The following is a 26,750-nucleotide window of genomic DNA, read 5'->3' on the forward strand; positions in this document are numbered from 1 at the left end:
GATTCTTGCATGCCAAACTGGTACAGGAAAGTGGCATTCAGTGAGGAGAATAACATATTACTGGATCCCAAATAAAATGGAAACAGACAAATTGAATGCATTTCAAGCAAAAGACATCACAGTAGATTTAAAAAAAATAAACATTGCCTGGAATAAGAATATTCTCTTTGGTGTGGTAATATTTAATCTCTGCAGTTTAACTGCCTATAACACTGTGAATGTGCCAAGTATTTGTTGCATACAAAGTACAATCTTATGCAGAAGGCAATATTCCACCTTGGCAACAGTACATGGTGTTGAACTGAATGCTTTGCAAACCCTGAAAAGACTTATTCTGAAGACAGTACTGATTTATCTAGAATGAAAGTGGAGTTTGAGAAACTATGAACAGGAAGGTTGGTTGGCGTCCTTCCATCTACGAAAGATGATGGGCACGCAGCAAACAATCCATTTAAGTGGGGTGTCTTCTCTTGCTCCATCTTTGCTGATGGCTGTGAAGGCCAATCCTTGAGAGGCAGGTTCTGCCACAAGTGCTGCACATGAAGCTGCCAAGTTACGCTGTGAGTTGTTGTTTTTGACCTTGATGCCTGTTGCCAAGCTGCTGTAGCAACTGGTCATCTTGGTAGTGCACACCAGTCCACAGGATGTGTTGCCATTTCCCTCTTTCACCAGCTAGTGACTTCCAAGTGTGATAGTCGACATTTAGGGCCTTCATGTCACATTTATAAGCATCCTTGAAGCGGAACTTTGAGCGTCCCACTGGTCATCTGGCCCCGGCTACCTCACCATACAAAAGGTCCTTGGGTATGTGACCGTTTTCCATCCTGCGGACTTGTCCGATCCACCAAAGCCACCTCTGTTTGAATAGTGCCAACACACTTGAGAGCTCTGCATCTGAGAGGACTGCAACATTTGTGATATTGTCCTGCCAGGATATACCCATAATGTGCCACAGACAGTGAAGATGGACATTATTGAGCTTCCTTTCCTGGTAGCTGTAGGTTTCCCATGTTCCACATCCAAACAGCAAGGTGCTGAGGACACAGGCCTTGTAAACCATGAGCTTGGTCATATGGGTCAGCTTGGTGTTATCCCATATGCGTTTCATAAGTCAGCCAAAGGTGGTAGCTGCTTTCCCTATGTGTGCATCGAGCTCTGCATCAAGGAACAGATTGTCTGTCACTGTGGACCCTAGGTAACAGAATTTGCTAACCACTCCCAGCGCGGTGTTACTTAGTGCGATCAAGGCAGAGATGCAACACCTTGTGCCATGACCATGGTTTTCTTGATGCTTATTGTCAAGGAGAACAAGTTACAGGCATGGGAGAGACAGTTCATGAGTTTTTGTAGTTGAGATTCTGTGCGAGCTACTAGCACAGCATCATCAGTGTAGAGAAATTCTCTGATCAGGATGTGATGTGTTTTTGTATTTGATTTCAGCCTTGATAGATTGCAGAGCTTGCTGTCGGACCTGGTGTGCAAGTAGACTCCTTCCATATCTGCAGCGAAGGCAAAGGTCAGGAGCATGGAGAAGAAGACGCTAAACACAGTAGGGGCTAGGACAAAACCCTGTTTCACTTCATTCTTCACTGCAAAACTGTTGGAAGTAGAGCCATCAAACTGTACAGCGCTTCTGGGTACACCTGGTCTGCAAATAAAATAGAAAGGTGCAGTTGGTAAATTAAACAAAAATCTTTCTTCAATGACAAATGAATTCTGCGAGATTAATTTTCTTCTCCCAAATATTTTCATTTAATTTGATCTTTATCTGTTTATGATAAACCCTTCAGTCAGTTTTATTAACGGATCAGCATTGCCACGGGGAAAGCTACACAGGATGCTAATAATTGTGAATTGCTAAAGATCAGCAGATCAAGAGGGAGATATGCAAGCAGGAATTATTAATAAATAAAAGGCATCAATGAAAGGGTGGATGATAATGAGGAAAAGGTTTGATTACTCACATTAACTTGGCTGAAGTGATTCAAGAAGGCAGCTCACCACCACCGGCTCGAGGGCAATTAGTGATGGGCAATAAATGATAGCGTCGCCCACATCCCATGAACGAATAATTTTTTTTTAAAAATCACTGAATGGATGAAATGAGTTTTGGAAAGCAGAAGCAAGTTCATGAATGAGGTTGGAAGATATTATAATGTTGCGCCTGACATGATGGAAGATTTAGAGACAGATCATAATACTACTAGAATTATCTTTAAGATACAGGAAGTGATAATTGGGTGAACACACAAGATTTTAGAAGATTTAATCATGAAATATTGAAGGTGAAAATCAACAAATAAATTTGGCAGAAAATTATTTAAATAATTTTATATAATAGGACATAATGGAGAATGTGCAAATTAAATATATATGTAAAGATAAAATAGGGTATATAAGTTGAAAAAGAAATAAAAGTGAAGCTAGAATCACAAAAATGAGAGAGAGAAAAAGTGGGGATGAGGATGGAAAGTGAAAAATACAGGGCATATAAAAGCAATGCATTTAATTTTTTATTTTATTAAAAAGATTAAAAATAATTTTATAATGAAGACTTTAAATTACAGGATTGAAGCTGAATTCTGAACAGCATTATAATATTAGTAGTCATTTCACTGTTAGGGTTTGTGAATGGAAAGTTGAAAAGTGGTTGCCTGCAGTAGACTGACATTTCCCTGCACCTACAGACAATCTCGAGGCAAAAAGAAATTAAGGAAAAGGGAAAGGGAGTGAAATATATCTATATTTAATTGAAAAAAAAGAAAATTGGAACTAGAAATTACAAGCAATATTAAGGAGAATAAAATGCATTCTGCATTTGCTTGTAGTTAATAAAAGTATTGATAAATTTTAAAATTGTATTTATATAAACAATTTTCATATATCTGAATGTTCCAAAAGTTTAACAATCAATTAATTACTTTTTTGAAGTATAATTGTTATAGTTCTGTGGATAAATTCAGCAGTCAAGCCAATGAGACAAATTACCAATATCTGTTTTAGTGCTGTTAATTGAGGAATAAATGTTAGCCAGGACAATGGGAGAACTCCAAAATAAAAGCAAAATACTTTGGATGCTGGAAATCTGGAATAAAAACAGAAATTCTGCTATTGAAATCAAAACAGAAAGTGCTAGAAATATTCAGCAGGTCTGGCAGCATCTGTGGAGACAGAAACAGTTAACATATGTGAAACATCACAGACCTGAAACTTTAACCATTTCTCTCTCCACAGATGCTGCCAGACCTGCTGAATATTTCCAGCACTTTCTGTTTTGATTTCAATAGCAGAATTCCCCTACTATTCACGGAATCATTCCATAGGATATTTCATGTTTACCTGACTAATCAGATGGAACCTTGATTTAGCAGTTCACTCAAAAGACATTCGGCTGAATTTTACCGGCGCCTCGAAGCTGCAGGTTGTGGTGCGGGGCCGGTAAAATTCTGCGGGGAAGCCGCCTCGACCCACGACGTCGAGAAGGGCTGGCCACGTATTATCGGCGGCAGGGGGACCTTGGTGTGACCCCCCACCATCTGGCAGTGGGCCCTTCATCTCCATGTGCAAATTAACAATAATAAGATATAAATATACTTACCTGCAGGCGGCAACCGTCCCACGCTGATTTTACGGCCTACATTTGGCCTTTACGTGCCTTCAGAACTCCACATGGAGTTCCGAGGTGAGATCCTGGTGGGGAGGGGCGAGGAATAAAACTTTAAGGTGGGAGGGGTGGAGAAGCGGTGAAAACAATTTTGATTGGATGCGGGGATGGGAAGGGGTTGAAGAGCAAAAGATTGAATATTGGGGCGGGGGAAGTTCGGGTATTTGAAAAAGCCAATTGTTGGTCATTTCGGGCAATGAAATGACCATTGGTGGGGAGTTGGGGATGGGCCTCCATCAGAACAGTTTTTATTTCATAAAATTTTACCATGATATACCTTTAAAAATTAAAATTAATTGTAAGGGCTTAAAGCTCTTTAATAATGGTGCCGGCGCCTGTGCGGTGGTGCCGGACACCGTTGTCTGGGACGAGGTGGCCACCCACACTACGTCATCGGGGCAGCTGCTCTGATCCCCCCTATTTAAATGAGCCCCCACACGTAATATCACAGGGGCTCCTTGGCGGCCCTTCCGTGTTGGAAGACCGCTGAGTTGAAAGTGGAGCACGGAGTGTGATTAAAATTCAGCCTATTATCTTTGACAATGTACCTTATCACTGCACAGAATTGTCAACTCCACGACATGTGCTCAGGTTCTGGAACCGGGCTTGAGCTCATAGCCATCTGTCTGAAACAAAACTGGTGACACTAATCCAAGCTGACACTTAAAAGAACAATTAAGATAAGAAAAGTGTGATGGTAAAAGTATGGTAGAAATGTTATATAATTTCTAACTATATGCAGTAGTTTTCAAACAGTAGCTAAATTTGAATTAATGGAAAATTGAAATTGGAAATTAGCATATAATTCTAGCAATCCTAAGTCATTAAACAAGGTAACAAAACCAGATGGAATATATAACGGGGCGGCACAGCTGGTGCAGTGGTTAGCACTGCAGCCTCACAGCTCCAGCGACCTGGGTTCAATTCTGGGTTCTGCCTGTGTGGAGTTTGCAAGTTCTCCCTGTGTCTGCGTGGGTTTTCTCCGGGTGCTCCGGTTTCCTCCCACAAGCCAAAAGACTTGCAGGTTGATAGGTAAATTGGCCATTATAAATTGCCCCTAGTATAGGTAGGTGGTAGGGAAATATAGGGACAGGTGGGGATGTAGTAGGAATATGGGATTAGTGTAGGATTAGTATAAATGGGTGGTTGATGGTCGGCACAGACTCGGTGGGCAAAAGGGCCTGTTTCAGTGCTGTATCTCTAAACTAAACCAAATATACAAGACTATGGTGACATTGCAATTGGGCTGGTTAATAATAAATGGCATTAAGATTGAACTAAAACAACAAACAATACATGCTTAAAATAAACTACCAAAATTAAAAACAAATAAATATTAACTAATAAATGGCAGTATCTCAGAGCGAGAATTTTGCCTAGTAGCCGAGCAAGGATCTTGGATAAACTTATATTAAGATGTTGCAATTAAATCGAATTGAATGTACAAAGAGTTAAATCTGCACAACACACAAGCTACCTGAAAATGCATATTTGGTTCAATAGTCAGGTCCAGACAAAGTGGCTGACAGTATGTGTTCCTCATATAGCATATTAATTTGAGACAATGGAGTTTGTTACCACATTCCAGTAGAAGAAATTGAAAACAGTTCCAACAGTTTCCTCTCTACACAGCTTAGTGTTTGGAAACATAGAATACAAAAGCAAGGAGGTAATGCTGAATATGTGCAAGCTCTCCGTTAGGCTGCACTTGGAATATTGTGTGCAATTTCAAACAATAAACTACCAAAAATAAAAACAAATAAATATTAACTAATAAATATCAGTATCTCAGAGCGAGATATTTGCCTAGTAGCCTAGGAAGGATCTTGAATAAACTTATATTAAAATGTTGCAGTTAAATTGAATTGAAGTGTATAAGGGGTACAATTACAATTTTAAGCACACAATTACAAGATAGAGAAAAATCAATGGGAAATGCAGCTCAGCGCTTCCCTAGGATATTGCCAGCGATGAAATGTTAGAGTAATGAAGAGAGTCAAGAAGTTAGGAATTTTTTTCATGAGTTAAGGGATTACCTGATGGAGGTCTTCAGGGCTATGGGGGGTTATGACAGGGTAAAGAGTGATCGTTTGTTGCTATTATTCAGTAACACAGTAACGAGAAGGTACATATGTAAGATAGTCAGAAAAAGAATTAAGAGGAGCAGATTGAAAAATATATTTACACAGATGGTGGTTATACTGTGGAATTCTAACCATTGTTAAAATTAGGTTCATAAATTCTTCTAAAAATAATTAATCACTTGAAAAGAGGAAAGATTTTGGGAGCCAGCAGGACAGTGACATTAGATTAGATAGCTCAAGGGAATAAAGACGCCAACAGAGAATTGATGGGCCAAATGGCCTGTTTTCATGATGTAACATTCAATGGGGAAGAGACGGAAACTCGTTGCCCCTTTTTCACAGGTGGAAAACAGGGGCAACAAAGATCCTCTTTCCCAGGAATATGTCCCATACCCCACAGATGCTTAAAATACACCTGACCACATATTGAGTCTGAAGATTTTTCAGATATACCTGGCAGCTGCCTAAAGGAGGCATTACAGTCCTTGCATATTCTAATGTGGGATCTAGGACTTGTTTTAAGTCCCCTTCCAGAAATTCGGCTGCCCAGGAAAAGCAGGTGGCCGGCTTGTCAGTTGAACGGTGCCTGAAAATAGGCCATAACAAATTTCTATCCCTATTACTTTAACAGGCAGATCCATATAAGGAGCAGGGAAGAGTGCACAGGACAGCTGGATCCCAGCAAAGGTGTGCAGAGAGCAGTCTGATTTCCAGTAGGTTCAGTTAGGAATGCACAGCTCAGTCTGATCCCAGTCGGTGCGTGTGTAGAGGTCAGTCTGATCCCAGTAGGTGCAGCCAGGTGTATGGAGATCAGTCCAGTGTCAATGGTGCATTGCTCCGGTGAGCGGGCGCCCTCTGCCGCTGCTGCCGTTCGCAGTGGGTGGGACCCAGGCTTGGACTCTTATAAATGAGCTGGCAGCCTCGCAACCTTGCTGTTTGAGCGAGTGCGGCTGCAGCTGCCAGCGATGTCTTCAGGCTGCGCGGATATGTGTCAGTGCAAGAACGACAGGGGGCTGAGCAGCATCCTGTACAAGCTGCTACAAAACGGTGGCCAGGAGCTCCCCCAGGGGCAGCAGTTACCCGCTGCAGCCTCTGGACCCCCAAGGCAGGGATGTCCGTGCAGATCCAGGCGGAAAGTGGTGCTGAAATGCCCTCACGTCACCTGTGCAGCAGCCTCCGTGGTCCTGGCGAAGACGCTGACATTTATTAAGAATGTGCCCTGTTTCCAGGCGCTGCCTTGGGACGATCAGCTCACCCTGGTGAGAAGATGCTGGGCACCCCTCCTGGTGCTGGGACTGGCACAGGACAAAGTCGATTTCGAAACAGTGGAAACCTCCGAACCCAGTATTTTACATACGATTTTAACCAACGGGCCTCCGAACGTCCAAGAAGTGACGGGACCTCAGCATTTACCTTCGGCGGCTGAGATCCAGAGCATTCAAAGGTTTCTGGTGAAGTGTTGGAGCCTGGACATTAGCCCTAAGGAGTATGCCTACCTGAAAGGGACTCTGCTTTTTAATCCAGGTTGGTATTTTTACAGACAAATTCACCTACGGTCATGATAAAATGTTTAGTCAAGGAAAAGTTTGGAGATGGTCGGAGAAGTATAACTGAAATAAGTTTCATTGCAATTTATTTACGATTTGCTTTTCCATTTTAGCCAGATACACCGTTAGTGGAGTAAACATTTTCTTAAGAAACTTCATGGATGCGTTTATCCTGTAACTCCCTAAGCATCGCAAAGCAGATTCCGCTTCAAACTGGCCCTAAAATGGCAGCATAAAGGTGGAATGACAGCCAAACCCCATTCCAGACAAAAGTGGTGTGAAAATAGCCACCCTTCAAGCAGGCAGTCTCACACCACCAGACACTGACACAGTGTAACTCCCGCCCATTGCCAATTCAGAAAGAGGCGGGACAAACATTTGCATTTATATCGCAACTTTCGCATCTTCATGATGTCCCAATGCACTTTACAATTAAGTATAGTCATGCGTAATTTAGACAAAGGCAGTAGCCAATATGCGCACAGTAAGATCCCACAAACACAGTAAGACAAGTGACCAGCTAATCTGTTTTAGTGAGATTAATATTGGCCAAGGCAACTCTCCTCTTCTCCAAAGGGTGTCATGGTATCTTTTACATCCAGCTGGAAAAGCTCAGTCGATCATGACATTTGGAGAACAGCACCTCCAACAGGGCAGCACTCTTTCAGCATTGCACTCAAGTGTCCGTCTAGATTGTATGTGCAAGTGTCTGGAGTGGGATTTGAATCCACAGCCTTCTGACTCAGATGTGAATACTAGCATGAAGTGAAAGCTGAAACTTAAAACTGGTTTAAAACATGCTCAGGTGCCCCTTCAGCCTCAGAAACACTTTTAACACTTCTTATCCAGAATTAAATGAAAAGTTTAGATAGTGCAAATACGCCTGCCCTCAAGTTTTTAAATTTGAAAAGCTGGGAGAGTAGTTTCTGTGCACGTGTGGCCTCAGTGATGTGTTTGCATTTGTGGAGGACATGACTAGGAGCCTCTGGCACTTTCTCCAACAGGAAAGCTCTGAGGCTGAATAATCACTTGTAGAGTCCTTGACGCTGGCAGGAACTGATACTGCAGCTACTAATCTGAGACCCTGTAACTACAGTGTGAATGTATCAACACAAGAATATTCTGCCCCAGAGCAGATGGGAAACTTAATGAGATAAGATTGTTTTACAGGAGTGGGCAATATTAGAAGTTGCAGAGTAACAAAGATATTAGTGACTTTTACAGATTTCCATTGCAGGGCTAAAATCCTGAGTCTTGCCAAATCTCAACAGTCGCTCTCTGTATTATTAGTGTATATTTGATTTTAATCTGGCTGGTCTGACATGAGCAATAGATCAGAGTAAACGAGTCACTCGTTCATTCATGGAAGAATTCATCTGATCACTGTTTTCAATAAAGTCCTATGTGTGATGAGCAGCTCACCTGCTAACTCCTCAAAATCTATCCACTAAGGCATACTGGCTCATGTCAGGAATGTGATGGGGTACTCCACTCTATACCTGGATGGATGCAGCTACAACAGCAGTCCAGCCAAGATAGACCAGTTTGCTTAATCGGTAGCCCTAGATCCATCCCTTCTGTCAATGGCACACTGTGGCTGCAATATTTACCATCTACAGGGTGCACAGCAGCACTTCATCAAGATTACTTTGACATAGCCTGTACCACTGCAAATGAGAAGAGCAGCAATGTCCTGGGAATGCCGTCTCCTGAAAGCCCCCCTCCAAGTCACGCATCAGCCTGACTTGCACACAGTGGGCTGAATTTTCACGGCTCCATGGAGATGGGGTTGGAGGCAGGGGGCCAGGAGCATGGGGCGAGCTGCGTTGTGAAGGCTCCCTGCCACATTCCTGCCATGGGGAACTTTTCCAGAGTTGGGCTGGAAACAAAATCAGCTGCACTCTCCACAGAGCCGGAGCCAATTAGGGTGGTTAAGGCCCAAAGAGGGGCAATTTTGCAAAGTCGCCAGAACTTTTCCACTGGCAGATCAGCCCCCACCCCCCTTCCGTCTAAAAAGGCTGCCAGCTCATTTGAGGGACCTCCCTACTGCAGACCGGATGGCCATTGGAGCTGACGGTTCCATAGCCCAATGACCTGGCCCTGTGGATAAAAAGTCACAATTGTGGAAATGTCTGAACCTGTGGAGGGGTTTTCCCTGCCTCCCAATGTCCCTACCGGCTTTGTGAGTCTTTAGTGCAGCTCTCTGCTTTAGCCAATGAGGGAACCTCCATGTTGAGGTACCCTCGGGATTCCCAACCTGCCTCAGCAGTGCCCACCTCTCCCGATGGGGCTGCTGAGGCTCCAGAGCTGCCGGCCCTCTGGTTGGACCTCCAGCCATGTGGCCGTACTTAAATGAATCGGCCGTGCACAATTAAATAAATTAGAGGGATCTTTGCTTGGACGTATACCATTATTCCTTTGGTGTTGCTTGACCAATATCCTTGCATTCCCTACTTCATGCCAAAGTGGGAGCGCTATCAAGAAGAAGCCCTACCATCAATTCTCAGGGCAACTAAGGATAGGCAATAAGTACAGCCCTGCCAGCAATGTCCACATTGTGAGGTCAAATGAAAAATTATTGCACCTTGTATTTGCAAACATAAAGACAATGCCTTTTTAGTTGCTTATTTTTGCTTATGGATTAAATTTTTTTTGCACCAAAGATTTTTTTTCCTCCTTGCATTAGTAATGTGCTGAATATCCAACATTAGTCCAACCCAACAGATTTGAGAAAACAATGAGATCTTGAAAATCACAATGGTAAACATATTAATTCAAATGAAGTGAGCAGAGCTGTTCATGTAGAAAGTACATTTAATTCCCAAACTACTGAACTTTTGGTTGGCATTCAAACCATTCTGCTGTGGTGATCAACATTTGTATAATTAAATATTGAGGAGACCAAAGACCATTGTCTTTGTTCTTCACAAACTCTGTTCCCTAGTCACCAATTCCATCCCTCTCCCTGGCCACTGTCCAAGGCTCAACCAGACTGTTTGCAACCTTGGCATCCTCTTTTACCCAGAGCTGAGCTTCCATCCCAATATCCTCTCCCTCACAATACCTCCTTACTTCCACTTCCTGCCTCAGCTCATCTGTTTCTGAAACCCTCATTCATGCTTTTGTTGCATCCAGACTCGACGATTCCAAAGTTGTCCTGGCCAGCCTCCATCTTCCACGCTTCATATACTTGACCTTATCCAAAGCTCTGCACCAAGTCCCATTCACCCCATCCCCACTATGCTCACCAGCTCCCAGTTCAACAATGCCTCAATTTAAAATTCTCATCCTTGTTTTGAAATCCCTCCATTGCCTCACCCCTCCCTATCTCTGTAACCTCCTCTAGCCCCACAACCCTCCATGAACTCGGTGTTCCTCCAATTCTGACCTCTTGTGCATCCCAGATTTCCTTTACCCTACTAACGGCAGCTTTGCCTTCAGCTGCTTAAGCCCTATGCTCTCGAATTTCCTCCCGTACCTCTCAACCTCTCTTTCCTCCTTTTTAAGATGCTCCTTAAAACCTAACTCTTTGACCAAGTTTTTGGTCACCTGTCCTAATATCTCCTTATGCGGCTGAGTGTTAAATTTTGTTTGATAATGCTCCCGTGAGCTACCTTGGGACATTTTACTATGTTAAAGGCGCTATACAAATGTAAGTTGTGGTCAGCACTATTCAGAGTTTAATAAAGGAACAGGAATAGGCATTCAACCCCTCAAGCCTGTTCTGCCACTCAGTTATCTGTATTTTAACTCCATTTACTGTCTTTGGTTCCATATCCCATAAAAATCTCACCAAACAAAAAAGTCTTAATCTCAGTTTTGAAATTTTCAATTGGCCTACTTTCAATAGAAAAAAAATCTTTTAAAAATAACACTGTCTGTACAACTATTAAAAATCAAAAATGAAAAAAGCATATAAGATTTTAGGCTGTGCCTATCCACTTGGTCTCAGTTTTTTATGCTGTGACTGGTTGGTTCTTCATGTCTCCAACAGTCCCTCTGTGCGAGCTTTTGATTTTTAATACTCACTGTTATTTTCAAATAGCCCTTTAGTTATGATGTTCTGAATGGGATTGTACTGATGTTGAACAGGCAGGAATGATCACCTTGCACAGAATCAGAGAATGTACAGCACAGAAAGAAGCCATTGTGCTAGCTCTTCAGCTAGAGCTGCAGCTCTAATTTAATTTCCCTGCCCTTTCTGCAGATCCTTTTATATTCAAACAATTATTCAGTTCCTTTTTAAATGAAGTTATAATGTCTGGGTCAATAGGCACATGTGGTAAGCCATTTCATGATGTAATAATCTTGTGTGAAAAATGTCCCTTTTAACCTCCCCCCTTCCATTCTTAGTTTAGTTTAGTTTAGAGATACAGCTCTGAAACAGGCCCTTCGGCCCACCGAGTCTGTGCCGACCATCAACCACCCATTTATATGAATGCTACACTAATCCCATATTCCTACCACATCCCCACCTGTCCCTATATTTCCCTACCATCTACCTACACTAGGGGAAATTGCTAATGGCCAATTTACCTATCAACCTGCAAGTCTTTGGCTTGTGGGAGGAAACCAGAGCACCCGGAGGAAACCCACGCAAACACAGGGAGAACTTGCAAACTCCACACAGGCAGTACCCAGAATTGAACCCGGGTCACTGGAGCTGTGAGGCTGCGGTGCTAACCACTGCGCCACTGTGCCGCAGTCTATGTCCTCCTTGTTTCCAATTTGCCAACCAGTGGAAACAATGTTTCATTACTTACCCTTTCATCATTTTGCAAACCTCAATTAAATATTTCCTTAATGTTCTCTCATCCAGTAGAAAAGGTTACAGTTTTTTGAGCCTTTCATATTAACAATAACTCCTCATTCCTGTTATCACTCTGGTGATTTTTTGTTATACTCTTTCTATGCCTCTAATATCTTTTATATATGGCATGCCTAGAACTGCTTGAAGTACTCCAACTGTGCAGTAACTAATTTATCGTCCAAATTCAATGTCACTTCCTGCCTTTATATTCAATGCCCATGAATAAAACCCAGAACCCCATTTGCCTTTTATGGCCTTTTCTATACATGCACTCCCACCTTTTAAATATCTCTTGTATCTGCACTTTAGATATCTCGGCTTCCCCAATTTAAGAATCTTATAGTACACCGATCTTCATTGTTCTTTTTCTTAAATTATACTATTTGACATTTCTCTGCATTGAACTACATCCGTCACCTAACGGCACATTCCATTAACCTGTCTGTGTTCTACTGCTATCCTTTGCATTCTTCCTCACAGTTGACTGAGCCCTCTAATTTGGCATATTTAGCAAATTTTGATACCATTCCTCCTGCATAAAATATAATCAGAAATACTAATACAATGATAGTGGAGCCTACAAAATCAATATGCCCTGTCTCTGTTTTTCAATCAGAATAGAGTAGCAATATAGCAGCATGAATAATTTTCTGTGCACAGTGTAAACTATAACAAGGTGTGAGTGGCTAAAATGATTTGGTGCACTCCAGCCACAATCCTTTAAATAATAGAGCCAGTGCAATTCTGTAAAACTAAGGGATAATTTTATTCGGATGCGCGGCAGCACCCTTTAAACTCAGCAGGGTGCCCGCATTTAGCGGCTGCCGCAGAGCCCCCGCGATATTACGCGGTGGGGTTCATTAACATCATGGCGCCGAGCTGCCCTCCCCATATTACGTGGGGAGAGGCAGGATATTCGGCGCATTGAGAGATCTTTTGACAGTTGTGCAACAGGTGCGAGGGCCCTATTTTAAGCACCCTAGCACCTGCTTCCTGACAGCTCTCAAAGAATACTCATCTGACTGCTGAAAAGTGGGGCTGCTGTCAATCTGGCAGCAAAACAGAAAGTGCTGGAGAAGCCCTGCAGGTCATGTAGCATCTGTGGAGAGAGAAGCAGAGTTAACTTGACCAAGTTCACAGACCTGAAAGTTAACTGTGCTTCTCTCATCACAGATGCTGCCTGACCTGCTAAGTTACCCCAGCACTTTCTGCTTTGCTGCCACATACTTACCCTGCTGTGTCTCAGTGTCCTGTGAAGTTGCAATCCTCTTCTCCCACTCAAGTGTAACATTCCTTCTTGTAGGCGTGCCGCACCTGGGTGAATAATCTTAATTTTGCACATTCCAGAACGTGAGACTTAAATATACCATGAAAGGTATTACAGAGGTTTACCGAGAACACACTGACACAAATGGGAATGCACAGGTGTCACAGCAATGTAAATACATCTTTTACTAAATATGTTCCTCACCAACATGTGTGTTCTTTTTTCTGTATGAATGATGTGTGCCAGCATGTAGCACCAATGTCACATCCCTTTGCACCGTTGGCCCTTCAGGAGAGCCTATGCAATAACATCATTGCCATGCCACCATTACTCATGAGTGTCTCCACAGATGCAGTGACATGGATATTGGCTCAGTCAGCTGCTGCCTCTAATGGTTTACACAGGAATGCTGCAGATGTGGACTGGTGCACAGCAGGTGAGCGAGGGTGATGTGTGGCTTGCAGAGCTCATGTTGGTTCCTATGGAGCAGACAGCCTTTGTCTGATAAGCCACTGCCGTACATCCCTAGCTCACTGCTAGCCCTGCATGCAGAGCCTGGGTGCCATCTGCCCTCCCATGCGTCTTTCATGTTGTAGGTCCTCAGCGTCCTGATAGGCCGAGGAGGAATCCTCTTAATGTCTCTCCTCATCATGCCAAGCCTGGCCCCTATTTGATGGGTAGTTGTGCAGAGCAGCAAAGAAAGGAGCTGGCCTTTTCGGCCCATAGTACAGGGCATCACCCTATCTATACAGGCATTGGAGGTGCTCTTCCAGCATGCCGATCTCCTGCTCAATGGTGGCTCTTGTAGCTCAGTGGTTGGTGTTGTATCTCTCCTCTTCAGCAGTGGTAGGGTCTCCCACTGGTGTCGGGAGCCATGTCTGCAAGGGATAGCCCTTATCTCCAAGAAACCCCCCCTCCATCTGAGCCAGTTCAGTGAGCAGCGGTGGCAACTGGGACTGGCGCCGGTCCCAGGTGTCATGGCAGCTGTCTGAGAAGCAGTCACAGATTTGCATGAAGCATCTCCGGTGATCACATACCAGCTTCGCCTTTAATGGTGACTTCTGCAGGTGGTATCCTGGCAGGAGGCCTGATGGCCACATTTGTGAAGTCTATGAACATTACAACCTACGGTTCTCTAGCAATGGTGCCGAAACCGATGGCCCTCTGGGTCTGGCTGTGAGAATCCATCCTGAAGCGGACGTACTCACTGGCCCTCCGGTGCAGGGCATCGGTGACCTCTCTGATGCTGCAGTGCACTGCTGACTGTGTGACCCCACAAAGGTCTCTGGTGGGCCCCTGAAAAACTGCATAGGCATCAAGCTTGAGAACCACTGCCACTATGAGGACCAAAGGCAATAGGATATCCACCGAAGCCCATGGTCTGCAGGTCATTTTTGAGCAGGGCACAGAGACATGTCACCACCCTCTCTACATGCGCAATCAGCTCTGACACTGGTTGTCTGACATCCGAAGGCATGTCATGTGGGGCCTGTAGATGCACAGCAATCGTAATGGTGGGCTCTCCTTGGGGGCTGCTGCTCATGACTGGGGGCCTCTACATGGATCACACCTGCCTGTTGATATTGGCTCTGGAGCATACAGATCCTCAGGAGCAGAGGATCACACAATGTAGGATGAGCCATACCTATTTCCATGTGATAAATAAAGTTGAACCCTGCATGTATTCAAAGGTTCCTGACAGGGCAGGGATTGGTGTTGATGTTGATGGGTACATCAGCTGCTTTCATGGATCAACTATATGGCGTGCCATGGCATTGCCCATCTTGGCCAACACTGAGTGGCACATCATGACCACATCAAGATCCTACCAGCTGAATTGATTGACCCCACCATCCATATAACCTTAATGCTTCTACCCTTTCTGGCACCCTCCCCACACACAGAGTGCCATTGTTCCTTCACAAACACGAATAAACGCGAGCATACATTGTTTACAGAGAGAAGGTACTGTGTACCTTCCTTCATGTCGGCAGAGCTTTCCCTCCAGTAATCCCAGACCTCCTCCATTCCAGTATGCAGAGTGAGATACCTGAATATCCCCCCTCCCTCCTCCCTTTAAGAACGCAAAGCGAGACTCCTGAAAACGGAACTTACCTTCTGTCGCGAAACCGTCTGCCTCTGCGGATACCCTGGCTTTTCAAACCGTGAAAGGGATGGCACGTGATGGCCGCCCGTTCAGCGAAAAATCCAGAGGTGTCCATGGAGAGGCAGCAGGCTGCATAATCTGCAGAGGTAAGTACCGTTTAACATATTGTAATTGGGGTGCCGCCACCATGCGGCGGTGGGGGGATTGGGGCGCACTGAGGTCACCCTGCTGCTGGTAATTTGTGGCAGGCCTTTCTCGACGTCGCGGGTCAAGGCAGGCCTCTCCCCTCAGAATGTTACAGGCCCCTGCGCATTGATCCGCAGCTTCGAGGGACCGGTAAAATTCAGCCCTAAATGTGAATTGCCAGAACTATGGATGTTCCAGGGCCTCAGCATTGCACTACTCGCTCTGTTGACTCCTTGTTTATTATTACGCTTCATTTGAGTCCTCTTGCATAGTTTTTGACTCAATGATAACAGGGACATGCTATATTTTCAAAGATTACCACTGGTTAACCCATTTTATATATAGTTGGAGGACCATTTCATGTTTACAGTTGTGTTTGATGCATTTTGTGTATACAGGCATCTTGCTTTTCCTCAGCATTCGTTATAAAATGAAATGTGTGTCAAAAAGGATTATACGTACATTACTCTTCAAAAATCATGGCTGGAATTTTATGTCACCCCCAAGGTGGGCTCGGGGGGGGGGGGAGGAGGGGGTGGGGTGGTGGCATGGAGTATTGTGACGGGTGGCGGGGGATAGGTGGAGGCCCCGTCGCCACCCCATCACCAAGTGATCTTTCCAGGGGCAGGATAGGCTGATGACGACCTTTCCACCCAGAGGCCAATTGAGGCCCTTAAGTAGCCTATTAACAGCCAATTAAGGGCCTCTTCCCGCCGTCGCTGGGATGTTACCAGCAATGGGGGCGCATCCACCAAGTGGGGAGGGCACCTTGTAACACGATGCGCATTCCTTGCAGACTTCACGGACGGGGAAGGGGGGATCCCTCCTCCATCATCAATCTGTGGCTCACAGAAGACCCCCACCAGGAACCACTTCACACCCTAGGAACCATACCCCCCATGGAATGCGTGACTACCCCACACCCTTCACTGGGGCCTTCCAGACTGGGTCCAGAGACCCTGCCTCACTTACCTGAGGTCCGGGGTTCCAGTGCTGGGCCTGTGTCCAAGGTCTCTGCAATACCGGAAGTGGCCACCACTCCCAGTGACACTGCCGATACTGCTGAGCTGCTGGTTCTCTGATTGGCCGACAACTCTTGGAGACGGGATCCCCGTCTTTAAAGGGATAAAGGGACAGGGATCCTGGCACAGGACACTTAGCCTTAAAAAGATCAGAGGATCGCTCTGGGGGTGAGGCGGGGAGAGGGGGGGGGGGGGCGGCATGAAAAGGCAGAGGCGGGTTTTCCCCCACCTTTTCAGCCGAGCGCCGGAGCCCTGCTTCCAACACAAAATCCAACCGACATGCTTTACAACATGTGCAAATTTTGTCACACTTAACATATAAAAAGAGAGAAAGAAAGTCAGTTCTTTCCTATGGATCTTGGAGAGGAGTCAGGGATTTATGAGGAGTTGCCAACAAATTGAGAAACAATCCATTAGTTAGTCTCTAATTAATGCCAGGATGTGCATTTTGCCGTAATTAGATCTTGTGACCTTAAAAAAATCCGCTGACTTACACATAGTGCCACATTGTGACTATGGATCTTACAACACAGGAAGAGGCCATTTGGCCTGACATTTCTGTGCTGGCTCTATGCTGGAGCTAGATTCTTTGCCTTGCTTGGTTTCTTTAATTTTGCATCTTCTTCTACTTCAAATAGTTATCCACTTTTCCATTAAAAAAATGCAATCGTTTCTGACTCACCCATTTCCTCTGGCAAAACAATCCATGCTGCAACAACTGGCTCTGTAAATACATTTCTCCTAACCTCTCCTCTCATTCTCTTTGTGACAATTTTAAATTCATTTCACGGACTCTCATTACTAATTCCCCAACCAAAAGAAATAGTCCTTCCCTATTCATTCTGTCAGAACCATTTTTTTTTTATAAAGAACTCTATTAAATTCCCCCTTATCCCGCTGTGTTCCAGAATTTGCATCTAATTGATATGGCTCAGCTTTATATTTAAAATATGCTAATACAATATTGTCACATACAAACTAATTTGTTGAGAAGATACATTCATTATTTTTTTTATTTAATTTGTGACCATCTAGTTGTAACAAAAAGTGCAATGAAAATGTCTTGAACAGTTTTAATTTAAGTCAACGTCTGTTTGAAGTTTATGTGATTTATTAACACTAATCCAGATTGCACACTACTGTGTTGTTGAAGTATCTCTGTTTTTTTCCTAGAGCTCCCTGGACTGCACTGTGTAGGGTACATTCAGAGTCTTCAGCAGGAGGCACGGCAAGCTCTCAATGAATATGTGAAAACCATTTACACACGAGATCAGACTCGCTTTTTCAACCTGATCATTGCACTTTCCATGCTCCGATCCATTAGTGCAGGCGTCATTGTTGAACTTTTTTTCAGACCCACTGGTAATGTAAATATAGAGGAGAAGTTGGTGGACATGCTGTGTGCCCAGAGCAAGGCTCAAGCGACAGGGAAAACGAATGCATAGTAAATGCTGGCATTGCTTGATGTGAATATGCTGTACAATGGACTATTTAAGTTATTTGTGTTTTTGCAGACAGTATTTTTGTAAAATATATAGTATATTGCTATTCTTGAATTTAATGTGACTTGTTATGAATAAATGTAATATCATTGAGATTGGCTGAGCTCTCAAACTTGCTTAATTTTCCCATTTGGCATGTTGTTTTCCTTGTTTCAGTATGGCAATATTTAATGTGTTGTGACATTATTTACCAAACTCTTCATCATCTCCTGCAACCATTATCTAGCTATTTTGATAGCCTGCACAATGGAACTTGACCTTGATTTAATATCTCAGTACTAAAATAAAGTACTATTTTGTTGAGGATGATAGCTTAGTGGATAACAAAGTTTTATTCTGACTGTTTGATTTTTTTAAAATCATAAACTGAGAAAGAATAACTTGCATTTATATAGTGCATTTCATGTTCTTAGGCTGTCCAAAGTACTGCACAGCCAACCAATTACATAGAATTTACAGCACAGGATCAGGTCGATGCGAGTGTTCATGCTCCACATGAGCCTCCTCTCACCTTGCGGCATCTAACCCTACCAGCTTATCTTTCCATTCTTTTCTCCCTCATGTTCTTATCTAGGTTCTCTGAGAGTCATGTATCAATCATAGAAATGCAACAGCCAGTAAAAGCACGTCAAGGCACGACAAACAGCAAGTGAGATACATGATCAATTAATGTATTTTGGTGGTATTGAGCGAGGAGTATATATTGGCCAGGACACCAGGAAAACACCCATTCTCTTCTTTGAATGGCGCCATGGGGTTTTTAAACATCCACCTGAACTGACAGACGGGGCCTCAATTTAACATCTCAATCAAAAAAGCGATACTTCTGACAATGCAGCACTCCCTCAATATTGCACAGAAATGTCAGACTGGATTATGTGCTCAGGTCCTGCATGGTCTTGGACCCATGAAGTTCTAATTCAGAGGGGTAGATTTGGACTTTGTATAACAGTGCAAAATAGGTGCTGGCAAGCCTTTTGCATTTTTCATGATTTTTATTTCCACTGATTTCAAGTACTGCCAATTGAGTGAAACTGAGACTTGAGAAACTGCAACATATGCAATTAATGAGCAGCAGCTTTCAACTTAACTTTATACTTTTAGAACTATAGAAGTTTACAGGATAAAAAAGGAGTTCATTTGGCCCATTATTTATTTGCCAGCTAGAGCAATCCAAAACTAATCCCATTGCCTTGTTCTCTTCCCAGAGCTCTGTATCTTTACTTCAAATATTTTTCCAATTTTCCATTAATATATGCAATGGTTTCTGCCTCAATCACTCCCTCTGGCAAAGCATTCCATGCTCCAACAACCCTCTGTGTAAAGACATTTCTCCTATCCTCCATCCTCATTCTCTGTAATTGCACAAACTCCCCACAAAATTGCAGTCATAATAATAGTCAAGTCTTATAATTATAATTTCCCATTCCTGGCATCATCTTGGTGAATCCACGTTCAATGGCTATCTATTATGGGTGTTCAAAACGACACTAAACTCTAACTGTAACCTAACCAATGTTTTGTACAAATATATCTTTACATCTTTACTCCAGCATCCTATGTCCCTATTTATAAACCCCAAAATATTGTTGGCTTTTTTAATGGCTTGATCTGTCTGCACTCACAATGTCAGGGAATTATGCATTTGAACTTCCAGTCATACTGTTCATCACAGCCTTCACAATGTTTTTCCATTGAGTATATATATCCATTTCTTGCTTGTCTTCTACAATGTATTACCTCCCACTTAGTCACATTAAATTGCACCCACCAGCTGTCTGCCCATTCCATTAACCTGTCTGTCTTCCTGAAGTCTTTTAGAGCCCTCCTTACTGTTTGTCAAACCCTCTATTTTTGTGTCATTGGCAAACTTTGAGATTATGCTGCCTATGCCCAATCAATATGCAACCTGAGTCTAGAAATACAAGCACACGGAGATCAATCACTACACCTGAATGGTGAGGCCTGAGGCACAGCCCATATTGAGTCTCAGGCCTTATTACTCTGGAGCTGGTTCGCAGAGTGATGGGTGCGCCTCAGGTAAGTGGTAGAAGGGAACCAGGAAGGTGGGGTGGTGGTGGTGGTGGGGGTTTGGGGGGGGGGGGGGGTGGGGTGGGTGTTGGTGGGGTCATGGGCAACTCAGAATGGAATGCAGTTGTGTCAGGAAGCGGGGGCTTATCAGATCGGGAGGTAGTGGTTGCTGGAAGGGAGGTAGCAATGGGCAGGGAGTGAATAGTGGCATCGATTTGGTGGGGGGGGGGGGGGGGGGGTGGCGGAGGAGGGATATGGTTGCTCCATATTCAATTAAGTATATTTTAAAGTCTTACCTTTTTGGTAGTGGCCTGCATATTATGTGGATTCATGTGGATCCAGTTTTCCTGAGTGCAGCAGGCTGCCTCAGCAAACCAATCTTGCAGAGGGAGCCTCAAACAGGTTTTAGGCTCTTTATTTGCACAAGCAAAGGGCTAAACACCTGTTGCAGCTCAAATTGAGCATTTGCTTTCTGCTCACTATATTGGAGACTTAGGAGGCCGTTTAGCATTTGAAAAACGATAACTGTGCAGCCGAAATATTAACTTTAGTTCCTTCTTTCATAGATGCTGTTTAACCAGTTTTTGCTTCAGATTCCCAGCATCTGCAGTAATCTGCTGTTCACGATGCTTGAGAATAAACTTGGTATTAAACCATTAAAGTATATGGTCTAAAAGATTAAAAATGCATTTAGAACATACTCCCCTAGTGAACTCTGCAAATAATGATCACAGTTTGTTACAGAACACATAAAGCTTAAATCAGTAGGCAGACAATGCATTAATGTGTAACTTAATTCACTGTCTGAGCACATCTCAGAAATGTTGCAGCAAAAATGTGGATCTCTCTTCCCTCTCCATGCAGAAGTACCACAAGTAAAGTCAGGGGAGATCTAGATTTGCCATCTGTGCCACTCCATGATCAAATAGCAGGAAGACCACTTGTGAGGTCAAAGGACTATACATGTTTTTCCCCTCCCTCTAATACAAAGTATTCATTAGCAAACTATAAAATGGCTAACTCTTTCCATAATGCTCTTTTGATCAGTTTCTTCATATATTTAGAATGAAATATTATGGATAAAATACTTTGAATAGGTTTGATGTATTGAAAATATTTCTTTCTTGTAATATGTATAAGTTTACTGAACAGCGATATTCAGAAGTCTTGGATTATTTAGCAGCACTATGTCTCCAAGTTTATGTTCTTATGCCAAACAACATCCTGAGGGGATTTTGTTCAGAACTGATGAAGACCGTGAACAGTTTTCTTGTTTTGAATGTTTAATACCTATCTCGGTCTATACACTTTCAGAATGGAAATGCAGGAATGTCATGATCTGTTTATATTTGGAGGGAAAAGTCTTTCTGTTATTTGAAAAAAAACCACTTAATTTTCAGTGATGTTAGAAGCTCACTGCAATCATGATCTAATCTCCCTCAGGGTCTATTTAGTCAAGTTTGCTTTATCAGGCAGCTCACAGAAGAATAGGGTTGCTCAGTAGAGAAAACATATTGTTCCACATGGAAAAAAAATCAGTTAGAGATTATTCTGGTGAATATGTATATCCTGATCAGATTATGCACTTTCAATTACCATTTTACTGAATAATTTCCACAACAACTTTGCTCAATAAGTCTAGCCTTAGGAAAGTCATCATTAAGCAAATAGCAATTCAATCAGAGAGAAGAATGCTGAAGTCCTTCCCTTATAAATGTTAGTGGTTGGTTAATTACAGTGTTAAAGATACATAGGTGAAGGGAATTGTTTAATTAAGGACTTAGAGCGGATATAAAGACGGCCTGCTGGGACTCGGGGAAAAAGGCAGGAGGCAGAGGTATGTAATGCTGCATTCTGTGAATAAACCGGCTATCAAAGGAATCGTGTCTAGCTTCATTCTTCACCATTTGGCTTGGATCCATTTAACATTAAATTGGAGATTACAGTTGTTCAAATTTATTAAGTTTTAAGCCTTTCCCTATTTCACAGAAATCAACATCAAATTTCACAAAATATTGCAAGTTAACTTGGCAGAGATAGTCACTGCTGCCTTGCAACCACTGTATTGGGCAGAATGGCTTTACACCCAACTCATTATGTCACACCAGACTGCAGTGGTTCAGGAAGCCCACCACCATAATTTCAAGAGAAACTAATAATGCACAATAAATGCCAGCAATGCCTACATCCCAAGAACATTTTTTAAAAGTGTGGGGAGAGTGCTCATTTAGGAATTCAACAAAAGGTATCAGATAAAACAGCTGTCAAACTGAGAGAAGCTAAAGGAGACATTTTCTTTCCAACCCGAGAAAGCCTTGTCAAGTCAGCAAGAATTTCAGTTGCTTTACAGGATTGCAGCATTGGACATAATGAGTTCCAACTCTCATTCTCCACTCCATGATCAGCATCATCATCATTATCCACTCCATAATCACATGACTATGATTACTGTACTAGAAATCGCTGCACAACAGATAATTTGAAAAACTCAGGATAGCTATTATTAGGCACAATAAGGTTCTTAATTTAATCAGAGGAGGGAGAGTCACCTTAGAAATCTTTAAAGAACCTTTATGAACACCATTCAGCCATTTGTTGGTCTTTGTCACGATGAACCCACCTGGCACAAATAAGGCATATTAATTTTGTCATATGAACATTAATTTTAAACTGTTGCTGGACTGAAGAGATGAATTGTTTAAAGAGATCAGCAGTGGCTGGAAAAATTTGCATACAAAGAGACAGTTGCCTAGAGAGACAATAGAAATGCTACCTGATCCAATTAACCCAAATGGATTTTGATCACCAGACATTGAATGTGTAAGAAAACCAGCATTTCAGGGTATCTGCTAAGATAGAGAATCCACAAACGCAGGAGTTTGTGTTAAAAATAAACAACCAGTCACATGACTAACCTGCTGGTACAGGTTTGGTTTTGAACTGCTCACAGACCAGTTTGTGAGATTGCAACTGAACCTGGAAGATGAGAGCCTCTCTCCTGGCAAGCTCTCTCTCTCACAAATCTCCAGATCCACTGAGGTCACTTAAACCTCAAGAGAGAAAAGACTCCTACATTGAAACAACTTTTAAAGTGTGCACTGTGCCCCAACGAAACGGCAAGACTCATCTGCAATCAAAGACTCTACATCGAACTCAAAGGACCGTAAATAAATCCCAGAAATTGCCTCGAACTTTTCTCCTTTATTCTTTCTACTTTTGTGTTTCCATCTGCATGTGTGTTTATTGCGTATGCATGCTAGCGTGGTTGCGTCACGTATTCATAGTGGTTAACTGAATTAGAGTTTAAGGTTAATAAACTTCCACCTTTCTTGTTTAAATCTAAGAAAACCTGACTGGTTGATTTCTTTGCCTTACAATTGGAGAGCAGTGAACAAGGATTCACCGACGGCAAGCTGAAACACAATGTTTTTAAAATTAAACCCTGTTACGGTTAAATCAGGTAAAGGCTGAGAGGGAACCCCTAGACCCCTATCTCACCTGGTCATAACAGTCTTAATCTATCATTGACTAAAATTTTGCTTTGAAAGTTTAGGTAGGTTGACTCAGCAATTTCTAATAGTGCTTCAATATTTTATGTTACGTATTGTTTTATTTATTTATAGTTCCCTGTGATATCCTTTACTTAACCACATTATTGTGGAATGGGTAGAGATGAATCAGACAATATTAAATATGTGTCCTTGGTTTTTGTTATGTAATATTAGGCTGGAGTCCTTAACTTAATATTCAGATTTTGTATGTGCTGTGGAAGTAATCAAAGTAATAATAAAAAGTATAAATTTCCTCTGAGAAATCTGTAGCTCATAAGAATTTCTGTATCAACTGAAAACAAGCCATTTTATTCCAATTTCTTGCTGATAGGCATACTAAAAGTTGAGGTGAGTAGCTGCAACATGCATCATCAGTAGGACATACTACAGAAACTCACCAAGGTCTCTTTGACAACACCTTCCGCCCTTATGACCTCCATCACTGAGAATAACAAAAGCATCAATGTCATAGGAATAGAATCACCTCCAAGTTTGTTTTTAAGTGAAGTGTCAACTGTGGCTCAATTGGCAGCACTCTTGTCTCTAGCAGATTGCAGGTTGAGGTTCCAGCAACTGAGCACAAAAATCTGGTCTGACACTCCAGTACTGTGCAGTCTTTCAGATGAAATGTTAAACCATGGCCCTGCCTGCTCTCTCCAGTGAACATAAAAGATCTCACAGCACTATTTCGAAGAAGAACAGGGGAGATGTCCGAACCAATATTTATCCCTCAATCAACATCAAAAACAGATTCTCTGGTCATTATCACTTTGCCGTTTATGGGAGTTTGCTGTGTGCAAATTGGCTGCTGCGTTTCGTACATTACAACAGTGACTGTACGTCGTTGGCTGTAAAGTGCTTTGGGACATCTAGTGGTCATGAAAGGTGTCATATAAATGCAAGTTTTTCTCTTTAAGCCACACACCCTCCTGACTTGGACATACATCACCATTCCCTCACTGCCATTCAGCCAACAACCTGGCGTTTCCTATCGAACACTACTATGGGAACACCATCATCACAAGGACTGCAGTGGTTCAGGGAGATGGCTCACCAGGGCAACTCGGGATAAATGTGGCCTTACCGGTAATGCCCACATCTTGACAATAATTTTCTTTAAGTAATTATCTTTGGGCATTCATATTTTAATACATTTGGAGAGGCAGTGCTAAAATGGCCGACGCATCTGCTCTGATGATGCAACCTTCCATGACAGCGCTTCTGATATGTCTTCCTTTTTCCTCAACCGAGGATTCCCCCCCACTGTGGTTGACAGGGCCCTCAACCGTGTCCGGCCCATTTCCCGCACCTCTGCCCTCACCCCTTCCTCTCCCTCCCAGAACTGTGACAGGATTCCCCTTGTCCTCACTTTCCACCCTGTTAGCGGGAATGAATCTAGAAGAATTACTCGACACTCAGGTCTGCTCCAATGTCAAACAGTTTATTACGCCAGCGGGGAGCAGGTCACTGGGCTGTCCAGATGCCTCTCCCCGCTGGCGTAATAAACTGTTTGACATTGGAGCAGACCTGAGTGTCGAGTGATTCTTCTAGATTCATTCCCGCTAACAATTGGCGTAGTCGGCAGGATCAGGGGTAAGTCAACTCTTCTGCGACCCTGATATCCCAATCACCCAGCCTGAGCCGGAATTAAGAGGACAATTGGGTCCCACGTAAAGGCCAGGAATTAAGTGGGCGAAGGGAACAATAAGGGGGCAAGGGAGAGTTGGCTGAAGCCTGATTCCGAACTTGAGAACGGGATTCGGCGGTCGCTTGATGCCATCAGGAATACCGGGTGAGTATCTTTAAAGCTTATCCCGGGGCCGGGTGGTGTTTCGTGACCGACGAATGCCAAGTTTGTGAACAGGATCTGAACAATGGTCAAACAGTGGTAGGTAGCTCGTTAAGAGACGTAGGCACGGTCAAGGAGGGTTTGGAATATATGTATGCGTATGTATATCATAAGCTTGTTGTATGAAATACAGACAGACTTGTGACCCAACAGATAGCCAGGAGACGGTCTACTACAAGTTGCGCTAGGTTATAGGCGGACCTCTGAGAGTAGATTCTAACGGTTCTACCTAAGTACGGCCAGTGAGAAGTTGGAGCTTGAATGGGGACCGGAGGGGTCCCTGACTTGCCACTTGGCAGAGAAACATAAAAAGTTAATAGAGAAGATGATTGACTCAGGTTGGAAACCCCATGACCCGCCGGCCGAACAGCGGGAGTGGTGGAAGAAGGAGAAGAAAGATAAGGATGAAAAGGCTCTGATTTTGGTTATTCGTGCCCATGTGAAATTAGCAGAGCGAGTGAATCAATACATAAAGGATAAAAAGCAGCAGGTAGCCGTTATGTCCGGAAAAACGGTCCTGCCAGTATTAACGGGCCACCCTAGTGCACCACCCAGTGAGGACGATATTGATTGGGGCTCCCTAGAAGAAGCAGCGCACAGTTATAATCAGGAGGCAGAAGAGACCCCGCCCCCTTACGCTCCAACGAACGCGGCAAAAACAGCTCCTGTAAAGGTGGAATATGTCCCTGGAGCGCCAGCACAAAGGGGGGTGGCGGGAAGGGGTGGGCACGCGGGACAGCCAGCCCGACCTGCACAGCTAAGAATGACATATATTTCCTTATCCCCAGGAGACACCATGAAATTGCTGGACAAACTGCCACTTTTAAAACCCCGCAATAGCAATGCAATGTTTTGGCAAAAAAATTAAGGAGATGCAAATTTTTCATAACCTCCATAATCGGGATGTCGCAGGGTTAGTTTGGACCAAGATGCCTGAGAACTATTGGGGGCGGCTACAGGCTGCCCACCGGGATGGTACCTGGTGTGCGGATCTGGCCGCCGACCAGCAGCAGCAAGAATCGGACCTAATTGTTTTTAAGGCAGACGTAACAGCCACCTTAGGCCAGGTTCCCGTAAACTGGAATTCGATAGTGGGAGTAACACAGAACAAAGGGGAAGGAGTGCAGGAA

The 26,750-nt window shown here is 43.3% G+C and overlaps 1 protein-coding gene across 1 annotated transcript; it reads left to right on the top strand.

Moving 5' to 3' along the window:
- The first annotated feature begins 6,670 nt into the window (after nt 1–6,670).
- nr0b1 (nuclear receptor subfamily 0, group B, member 1) lies at nt 6,671–18,379 on the top strand. Its single transcript, XM_068039883.1, has 2 exons — nt 6,671–7,272; nt 17,861–18,379. Exons 1-2 carry the CDS (start codon nt 6,714–6,716, stop codon nt 18,130–18,132), a joined length of 831 nt encoding a protein of 276 aa, XP_067895984.1. The 5' UTR covers nt 6,671–6,713; the 3' UTR covers nt 18,133–18,379.
- The last annotated feature ends 8,371 nt before the right edge of the window (nt 18,380–26,750 follow it).

This window comes from Heterodontus francisci, chromosome 10 (genome assembly GCF_036365525.1).
Source record: "Heterodontus francisci isolate sHetFra1 chromosome 10, sHetFra1.hap1, whole genome shotgun sequence".
Classification (NCBI taxonomy): domain Eukaryota; kingdom Metazoa; phylum Chordata; class Chondrichthyes; order Heterodontiformes; family Heterodontidae; genus Heterodontus; species Heterodontus francisci.